The sequence below is a fragment of the Oncorhynchus nerka genome, unplaced genomic scaffold (assembly GCF_034236695.1).
Source record: "Oncorhynchus nerka isolate Pitt River unplaced genomic scaffold, Oner_Uvic_2.0 unplaced_scaffold_949, whole genome shotgun sequence".
NCBI lineage: Eukaryota > Metazoa > Chordata > Actinopteri > Salmoniformes > Salmonidae > Oncorhynchus > Oncorhynchus nerka.
Genome location: NW_027040361.1, coordinates 86,522 through 96,536, shown reverse-complemented (window position 1 = coordinate 96,536; position 10,015 = coordinate 86,522). Strand labels below are relative to the sequence as shown.

Sequence of the window (10,015 nt, the reverse complement as noted above, 5' to 3'; positions counted from 1 at the left end):
TGGGTAATTGACTGATTGATCCACATACCTCCTTGTAGTTGGAGAAGGTTTTGGCGCTGAGGGGAGGCTCTCCTCTAGGACTTTGAGGTGAAGGTCGTCGTCCTTAGCAGATGAGGGTGTCTCTCCTCTGTAGAGGTAGTGGTGGCAGACAGTGTGTTGCGTGGTCTGTCCCTCTGTAGTGCTGGAGGTAGTAGACTGTGTGTTCTTGGTCACTGCCTCTGTAGTGCTGGTAGCAGACCGTCTCCTCACTACACTAGTGGCCACTTTCACCACTTTGGTAGGAGCCTCCTCCACAGGTGGAGCCATCACGACCTTCACCAATTACAATTCCATTTAGTCCAATACAAAACCACTGGTAAGACTTGACTTAAAGCCACAATCCTGAGTTTGTGGGGGCACATTTGGCATGTTCATTCTCTCCTCCTAATCCATCTCCCCTACTTCCATTCTATCTGATCAAGCATAAAACACATATCTATAGTACTTCCACTATCCTTCAAAATAAATGCAGAAACTGAAAGAACAGAATCAGGGGGCTACCTGTGCAGATCTTACAGTTGAGGTCAAACAGGTGAGTCTTATGCAGACTGGTTGTATCTTGGAAAATATTGACGCTCTCGGTTATTTGTCGACAACGTCTTCTCTTGGGGAACTTCCACTGGCTCCTCTGTCACTTTGGAAGCAGCCACAGGCTCTGGCTGGAAGAGTTCAAACAAGACAGTGAGAGTTCAGAAGAAATGTATGGACACAGGATAAATTGTGTTCCTTGATTCCTCATTGTGCTCTCCGATGCATGTTGGGGAGGAGGCAAGGATAGACCAGGGAATGTGTAATTTGGTAAATACAATTGAAATTCACCCAGAAATTAATAAAAAGGTCTGAACTATTTCTTGGGAAGAGGACATATCCAACTCTAAATCCTGCAGGACAATAATCCAGGAGGTCCATAAAGGTGTTAACAGAACATCTGCAGTATGTGGGCCTGTCTGGTCATCATCCCTTATTAACTTAGCTTCTACATTTATAAGGACTGACTAGAGCTGTAGCAGGTGGTAACAGGTCACAGTAACAGCATTACCTATGACCACCAACTATTCTACAACCTAAAATAAAATCAGACATTTTAAAAGGACCAGAACTCACTTGAACAGAAGCGTGGTGTTTCTTACATGAGCTGTGTCTTACCAGGGCTCTATGGCTTCTGGTGCCTTCCCAGACTCCTGGCTCTCAATCTCTATCTCTCCTTTGTGTGTGATCTTGGTGATGGGTCGCCTCTCCGCTCTCTCTGCTCCTTCTCAATCATCTCAATCGCCTGGGGGACAAGAACATATTAGTGAATGAATCTCACAGAAAGGCAATGATCACAGTCATTTTGGTGAAAGGTTATTATTGATAGTTCAGGTCACACAACCCGTTTTAACTTGTCAACAATAAGTAATATGATTTGGTATGATGACTAAGTTTAACTTACAGGGAGTGTTAGATGAACCAATAGGTAAGCTACATTCATTCTACAATGCCTTTTCTATACAGTGTTTTTAGGGCAGCTTTACCAGACAGAGATGAAGCCTTGTCATGGAATAAAAGCCATACTCAATAGGGGCTCTCCACTGAAAGTCCTATTTAGTCCAGAATTAAGATGAATCTGTCTGAAACCTGTCATACAGAACTAGTCAAATACTTTGGAGGAGGACAGGCAGGCGGTGCGTTTTGGTGTTGGGGAGAGGACAAAGGCAGGCGGTGCGTTTGAGTGTTGGGGAGGACAGGCGGTGCGTTTTAGTGTTGGGAGGACAGGCAGGCGGTGCGTTTTAGTGTTGGAGGAGGACAGGCAGGCGTGCGCGTTTAGTGTTGGAGGAGGACAGGCAGGCGGTGCGTTTTGGTGTTGGAGGAGGACAGGCAGGCGGTGCGTTTTAGTGTTGGAGGAGGACAGGCAGGCGGTGCGTTTGAGTGTTGAAGGAGGGGACAGGCCCAGGCGGTGCATTTTAGTGTTGGAGGAGGACAGGCAGGCGGTGCGTTTAGTGTTGGAGGGGAGGACAGGCAGGCGGTGCGTTTTAGTGTTGGAGGAGGACAGGCAGGCGGTGCGTTTTAGTGTTGGAGGAGGACAGGCAGGCGGTGCGTTTTAGTGTTGGGGGAGGACAGGCAGGCGGTGCGTTTTAGTGTTGGAGGACAGGCAGGCGGTGCGTTTTAGTGTTGGAGGAGGACAGGCAGGCGGTGCGTTTTAGTGTTGGAGGAGGACAGGCAGGCGGTGCGTTTTAGTGTTGGAGGAGGACAGGCAGGCGGTGTGTTTTAGTGTTGGAGGAGGACAAGCAGGCAGTGTGTTTTAGTGTTGGAGGAGGACAGGCAGGCGGTGCGTTTTAGTGTTGGAGGAGGACAGGCAGGCGGTGTGTTTTAGTGTTGGAGGAGGACAGGCAGTGTGTTTTAGTGTTGCGTACGTGTCGATTCTCTCTCTGTCTCCATGCAGCCAGCTCCTTTGAGGCCAGTTCCTCAGGACTCATCCTTATCAAAGTGCCAGGAGAAATCTCCCCTTTCAGAACCCTCTTGAATAACACCTGAAATACACAAGTTATAGTCATTTATACTCAAGTTATAAAGTCACATAGCTAGATGAACTGATATCAAAATGTATTTTAGATCATGTTTTGCGTTGTATATCGTTCATGTAGTTGCGTTAGCATATCATTTCGAGACCAAGTACCTACTACAAGCTGCAGGACAAAATGCAGTATAATATCCATCAAAATGTCAGCATCAAAGAAGTCAGTATGTCTAAAAGGAATTCATTGCCTCAAATTTGTTAACATGACTTACATTGTTTTGGTGTCTTTGAGGTTAACATCAAGCTCCGGTACTTGCTCTTGTATTTGGTCAGCTCTCTGTAGAAGGCAAACAGCTCTCTCTCAGTCTTCTTAGCCACCTCAGCAGCCTCTGGTGACGCCTGGAAATCAGACTCCTTCAGCCTGAGACAATGTAGGGCACAATAGAGATTACACAGGAGGAAAATAGAGGGTCACCACCCTTCTCTACAGGCAGATACACTACATGGCTAAAAGTATGTGGACACCCCTTCAAATTAACAGATTGCCATTCAGCCAAACCTGTTGCACAGCCATGCAATCTCCACAGGAAAACACTGGCATCAGAATGGCCTTACTGAAGAGCTCAGTGACCTTCAACATGGGACCGTCAGAGGATGCCACCTTTTCAACAAGTCAGTCAAGTTCTGCCCAGCTAGAGCTGCCCGGTCAACTGTCCGTGCGGTTATTGTGAAGTGGAAACGTCTAGAGCAACAACGGCTCAGCTGCAGTCATAGACCACACAAGCTCACAGAATTGGACCGCCGAGGGCTGAAGCGGCGTAAAAATCGTGTCTCGGTTGCAACAATCACTACCAAGTTACAAACTGCCTCTGGAAGCAACGTCAGCACAAGAACTGTTCGTCGGGAGCTTCATGAAATGAGTTTCCATGGCTGAGCACTACAGCATACAATGACATTCTAGACGATTCTGTGCTTCCAAATTTGTGGCAACAGTTTGGGAAGGCACTTTCCTGTTTCAGCATGACAATGCCCCGTGCACAAAGTGAGGTCCATACACGAATGGTTTGTCGAGATCAGTGTGGTAGAACATGACTGGCCTGCACAGAGCCTGACCTCAAATCCATCGAACAACTTGGGGATGATTGGGCATGCCGACAGCGAGCCAGGCCTAATCGCCCAACATCAGTGCCCGACATCTCTAAAGCTTTTGTGGCTTTAGTCCCCACAGCAATGTTACAACATCTAGTGGAAAGCATTCCCAGAAGAGTGGAGGCTGTTACAGCAGCAAAGGGGTGCCCAACTCCATATTAATGACCATGATTTTGAATGAGATGTTCGACAAGCAGGTGTCCACATACATTTGGCCATGCAGTGCATCATCAGACTGTTATAATGGTTATTAGACAGAAACAGATTGTTGTTAAGTTACTGTTATAACATGTTTAATGACCTCTTCAGGAGGATGTCCTTTGGGTAAATCACGGACGCTCCGTCTGATCTGGTCAACAGACACCGGTTTCTTAGAGGAGGAGACGACACCTTGGGCCTCTTGGTCTCCTGTTTGACTGACACTCAACGGACACAGCCACAGAGAGTAGGAGACGTCGCAGAGTAGGGCATGTTCATTAGGGCACCTTGTAGTACAACATTTTAAAATGTGTTTTTTTTTCAATTGAAAACAAGCATTTCTTATTGGACAAATTAATATATTCCCTCCCCTTTTACAGTTTCATGCCTACTGAGCACGACTCCTGTGAGGGACATGGACAGCAGAATGTAGAAGCACACAACACACCTGATTTCTGCGTAGAATCTTTTACTTCAGTCGACTGTCTTCTTTCCACAGAGTCCTGTTACAGAGTGAGACACAGCATATCGCCTCAGTGAGATTTTAAATGATCTTACAAATTCAATTGTATATAAAATGATTGTTTTTCGTTGGGCAGGGGTTGTGCATCGTGGTGCTGAAACATAACCACCATTTTAAAATGTCAGACGTTGAATAGAATCACCATGGTAACCTAACACCCTTCCATCCATGTGTACAAATGCAGGGAATAAAGAGGAAGTGAAAAGAGGTCAACCAACCCTTGAGTAGTGCCAACACTGGCTTTCATACATATCAACTGAATAAACTGAGGAGGACAAAATCTGCACCACTACATTTAGTCAATGGTAGGGCTTGTTGAAGATTATGCGCCTAAAACATTTGGGTGTTGAATTTAAGATTTTGACAACAGATAATATGCATATAAAGGTTTATCATCCAAACTCTTCTCATAGGCTTTAATATCATAAATATGCACTGACCCGATGGTAATCCGATGCTACAGCTGCATTTAAGATTATTATAATATTCTAATCCGGTATTCAGGCCTACATTAAATTTACAAAAAAATGAATGATAATTAAAGCATGCATTGCAGGCTACTAGCAGAGTGAACCTTACCTTTCTGAAGGGCCTGACTCCCCGGAGGTGACAGGATGTGGGGACGGCTGTTTCTGCTTGGCGGCCATCTTGTTGTCCTGGGTCTCAGAGGGCTTCTGCTGTCCCTCTGCCCTGGCCTCCCCCCTGCACAGCACCGCCTGGCTCCTAATGATGAGAAGAAGATAAATAACATGAAATGTTATTATTATATTTAACCACAAGTTCAAATAAACTTTGAGATAGTGCAACTTAAAAATCAATCCATTGACCTTGCAGCACTTCAGAGAAACACACTCCCTTCTCCATTAAAAAGTCCATTAAGATCTAAACCTATTCCTAGTGCAGTAGAAATCGATGAACAGACCTTGGTGGTGGTGTACTGGTCCTTGGTACAGCACTGCAGACAGACATACTCCTGGTCCCCCCCCCTTCCATCTGCTTCACCTTGGCCAGGTCCAGACCAACACAGTCCCCATGGAACCAGTCATCACAGTGCCCACAGCCCACCATGAACCTGAACAGAACAAAAACAGACGGACAAACAGACACGGATGCACAAAACAAACCTGTTTAGAAGAACACAAGCTCACTTCCCAGGGAATATCCTACTTGTTCATTGTGGTAATTTAGCCCAAGATGTAACAACTTAGTAATAACAGGTTTACAATGTTGCTTAAGTACTACATTGTATATTCAGCTCTAATCACTTTGGCGCAAAGAACATAATTCTTACTTGTTACTATGTGGTTTATTGCACAATCCACAGTTCTTGTTTGGATCCCACACAACGGTCTCACTATTTGCAGGTTCCTTGTCTGGTCCCTTCCCAGATTCTTTAGCCTGTTCTTCTTCACTGGTTTCCTTCTTCACGACGGCAGGAGCGTTGTCGGGGATGAAGAGCTGTGGTTCCTCCACGGAGATGCTTCTGCTGACGTTCCTGCTTCTCTGTTTCTGAAGACTCTTGTCTGGCTTCTTCACTTTAGGCTCGTCTTGCTCCTCCTCCTTCTCCTCCTCCGATGTCTCCTTCTGAGGATTGGCACGTTTACATGGTGTCCAGCCAAACTGGGGTTGTGGTTGGGTGTCGGCCACGTGAGTTAGACGGTTTGGTTGTAATCGTCGCCCCGGCGACATACCAGGAAGGACGCTTTCCAGGCAGTGTTTTTGACCGGACCGCCGCGGCCACGTCAGGTAATCTCTGCTTTAGTTTCACAGGACGTCCGTCCTGCGTCCTCTGAATCTTAGGGCCGGGTTGAGCTGGGTTGAATTCACCTCGCCTTTTCAAGGACACGATGACTTGTTTGGCTTTCATTTCGTCCATCTTGTGCATGTTGCCTCTCTGGTGGAGCTTCTTCCCTAGGGCGTGTTGTTGGGTTCCTTTGGGCCCCTTACCAGCTAACAGGTGCTTGTTCTTAGCGGAGGACAGTGCTGACAGCTTCAGCTTAGGCTGCTGCTTTTTGGCTGGATTATTAGTGGTAGGAACTTTGCTGTTTGGCAGGTGCTGCTGCGCTGCTTTCTTGATGCCGGCATCTTTCCTCACCTCCGCTGAATCATGCTTCTGAGAATCACTTTGGTCGTGGAGTTTGGTCTCGACCAAGCAAGGACTACCTGGAAGCGCCCCGTTGGAGGCCTGAACGTCATTGGGGTTGACGTAAGGTCCGAGCCCTAGGGGCAAGTCGTCAGCACAGTACTTCACGAAGAGCTGAGCAGCACCCACGCCCCCTCCACTCCCTGCAGTGGGATTCTGTATGTGTAACGGTTCCTCTTGTACCATAGTGTATTCCATCCCTTCACCGTACAGCGAGCCATCCTCATAACATTCGTCAGTGTTTTCAGCTGATGTGAAAGCGGTAAAGGAGGGTCCCGGGGCTCGATTTTGAAACCCCCGAAAGTGACCGTCAACCTCTGTAACACAACGACGGGGTTCATCGACGAGCCCAAGTCAAGGTCGTTGATATTCACCCTGCCGCCACCCAGGTGAAGCTCTCTCCTTAATTCATCAGCAGTAGTGATCTTCTCACTCAGAGTGGACTTCTTTCTAGGTCTCCCAGGTTTTCCTGGGTGGCTTTTTGTTGTTTGAAGACCCTCTGCCTGCACTTCGCTCTGGAATTTAAAGTCACACTGACATTTGTCATTTGACAATATAAAAAGAAGCAATAAGGCAACCAAAGTGAATTCTAAACTAGGCACATCAACTTTTCATACTAGGAAAATGAAAGCGTGGGGGGGACCTTGAATTTGCATGGCTTTGTATTTAGTGTCCTATCTTGTCAATGATAATAGCTGTATTTAGTGTTAATCCCAGTAATGCTCCCGGTGTAGTCCTATTGACATAAAGTCCTCTCCCCACCGGAGACCAAGGTTCAATCCCGCTCAACCCTTCAAACTGTTTCTCCCACCTGCCTGTCTCCCGCTCCAACCCTTCAAACTGTTTCTCCCACCTGCCTGTCTCCCCGCTCCAACCCTTCAAACTGTTTCTCCCACCTGCCTGTCTCCCGCTCCAACCCTTCAAACTGTTTCTCCCACCTGCCTGTCTCCGCTCCAACCCTTCAAAATGTTTCTCCCACCTGCCCGTCTCCCCAATCCAACCCTTCAAACTGTTTCTCCCACCTGCCTGTCTCCCGCTCCAACCCTTCAAACTGTTTCTCCCACCTGCCTGTCTCCCCGCTCCAACCCTTCAAACTGTTTCTCCCACCTGCCCGTCTCCCCAATCCAACCCTTCAAACTGTTTCAACCACTTGCCTGTCACTACATAACAGCACAAAAATAATATATACATAAAATACACTCCATTGTAAAACGGAATTGTTGCTAACCTGGGGTAACTCCTAATGCGTATTTCCTGGGTCTGCCAACAGACCGTTTGACTGGATCTCTGTACCAGCCAACCCACCACCAGCGGTACGGGGATGCCCTCTGTTGCACCAACATCAACATCTGCAACTACTGGGGGAGAGAAGATTAGAGATTAAATAACTTAGATTTATTTTAGAAGAATTAACAAACATCAGTAGTTACAAATAGTGGTTTCTATAAACACCCGTCGACATAGCTTGTACTGTCAATTGAAGTCGTACAAAGTAATTCTCACTACAAATACCTGTTGCTTCGGCGATCTGGAAGTTGGCGTCTTCATTATCTAAGATATTGAAGTGTGAACTTGCAGATCCAAACATGGATCTTTATCACTAAGCATGTTCCTCAGTGAGTCTCCCAGCTGGTGACACCTGTTCCAAAGTCATTACTCGCTTCACATTCCAAGTTCTGCCCTATCAGCATGGAGTCATCAACTGGTCACTGGGAATCAAATGGTTGAAAGTGTCCACTACATCCATGAATGCTGTTCCTTCCTGTCAGCTCTGCAGGAATAAGAGGATAGGGTATTAATAACATAGGCTACAGTACAGACAACAGAGATGGCTCAGATTCAGAACAATCTATTTCAATCTTCAGACACTCCATATCAAATAGGTCCCCTATACAGAAGGAGTCGACAGCCATGTAGACAAGATAGCTAGTACATTAACTTTCATGACATTTCTAAAAACAGTTCCCGTGCAGCAAATGCAACATTGACAAGCTAAAGTTAACTACCCTTATTCAATAACAATCAATGGTGGATGACACTGGACTTGTGTTGGACATTTGGGGCAGACAAAGAATGGCTGAAATAGTAGATAGCTATTGCTCATTCAGCAGCTAATGAGGATCTAATAAACGAAAAATATTTCAGAAGAACATCAGTTAGCTAGCCAGGCTACCTTGCTATATTATATGACGTTGCTAGCTAGGTAACGTTAGCTAGCAAATTAATGATAAATTAATACTTACTGTCAGGACTGACAGCTCCAGATAACTTCATTACAGGACTGCAAACACAATGTGTTTAGCTCCGTTTATGATATCTAAAAAGAGTCTAAAACCAAAAACTTTCATCAGAGTGGCAGGAATCAGATGCAGACTGGTGCACTAGCTCGGGGTCGTTAGCAGCTAGCTACTTCCAGTTAGCATAACAATCCAGCTAGCTAGCGTACCTTAACGTAATTTACTGAGGGCGAAGATATGCATTTGCGCCAAAACTACTTCATCTTTATGATTAGCTAATTGATGCTACCAATGGATGCATGTGTGCCATATGAATGGCAGCCTTCGTTGTAAAGTTAGCTAGGCTAGTCCTGTAACTGCAGCTAACCAGTTACTGTAGCTAACTTAGCTAGCTGGCAAACAAACTAGTGCAGGCCTGACAGTGACATGATAAGCTTTCCTTAAAAAGCACTATTCCCATAACAAAATATTTAACTACTTGGTCGTACAACCACAGAATACACGTAGTTAGTTCAACATGCACAACAAATCATAGCTTATACAAATAGTCTCGTTTAAAAACAAATAGGGAAGCTAGCAAATGTACATATTAGTTAGTTATCCAGCAGCGAGAACATGATAGGCCGCGAGTTTGTTTGTAGCCTGCAACTACCTAGCACCACTGATCACGCCCCCTAATTCGTCTCATTGGACGCCTCCACTGAGGACGTTTCAATATTCACAGCGACATTCGTGTATAATGGCACTTACATTCCTCTACTGTGTCAACGCCACTGCATTCCGGAGCGATTCTAGTAGCTTTACACAGTGTTTTAGCTAAATCCCCGCCACTTCCTCGCTGCGCACCGCCGCCATTCGCCCCTGCCTCCTGCAAGCTACTCCGAAGATTTTAATAACTAACCCAAGATAGATCACCGCGTGTCGTTTCCAATGGGAGCTCATGGGTCATAGTGGACAGAACAAGCAAGGAGGAGGGCAGAGCCAAGAACGAGCTAGGAAGATCCCATTTGCTCGTTCCTGCATGTAATTTACATATTTCCGTTGGGGAACTCCTACTTTGTGAAGTGCGCGTGTACAAAACTAAATTCGCCCGAGCACTCCTTCTAAACAACACGATTACAAAAACTTTGACAGAGGGTAAAGTTTACACATTCTAGTTTGGGAACAGACAAATGTATTTAAATGTTTAATCGAAGAGAACATTTCTAGAATATCGGTCAAAATCTATC

At 45.9% G+C, this 10,015-nt stretch overlaps 1 protein-coding gene and 1 long non-coding RNA gene across 2 annotated transcripts; both read right to left on the bottom strand.

Annotated features, from left to right (window-relative positions):
• Positions 1–4,262: 4,262 nt before the first annotated feature.
• On the bottom strand, positions 4,263–6,735 carry LOC135570656 (transcription initiation factor TFIID subunit 3-like). The gene is made up of 5 exons (XM_065016610.1): positions 6,239–6,735; positions 5,698–6,162; positions 5,329–5,478; positions 4,986–5,129; positions 4,263–4,386 (listed from the first exon to the last, which is right to left on the bottom strand). Exons 1-5 carry the CDS (start codon positions 6,733–6,735, stop codon positions 4,353–4,355), a joined length of 1,290 nt encoding a protein of 429 aa, XP_064872682.1. The 3' UTR covers positions 4,263–4,352.
• A 1,571-nt stretch (positions 6,736–8,306) lies between these two features.
• LOC135570658 (uncharacterized) lies at positions 8,307–9,781 on the bottom strand. Its single transcript, XR_010463560.1, has 3 exons — positions 9,537–9,781; positions 8,793–8,877; positions 8,307–8,320 (listed from the first exon to the last, which is right to left on the bottom strand). It is a non-coding gene; the product is annotated as an uncharacterized LOC135570658 (long non-coding RNA).
• Between the last annotated feature and the right edge of the window lie 234 nt (positions 9,782–10,015).

Bases quoted from the DNA above. Each gene is read 5' to 3' on its own strand.
- LOC135570656 (XM_065016610.1), bottom strand. From the start codon at position 6,735: ATGGTACAAGAGGAACCGTTACACATACAGAATCCCACTGCAGGGAGT. The intron at 5,130-5,328 runs GTCTGTTCATCG...TCTCATCATTAG, and splicing joins ACCAGTACACCACCACCAAG to GAGCCAGGCGGTGCTGTGCA. The intron at 4,387-4,985 runs GTAAGGTTCACT...ACTCTGTAACAG, and splicing joins GAGTCAGGCCCTTCAGAAAG to GACTCTGTGGAAAGAAGACA.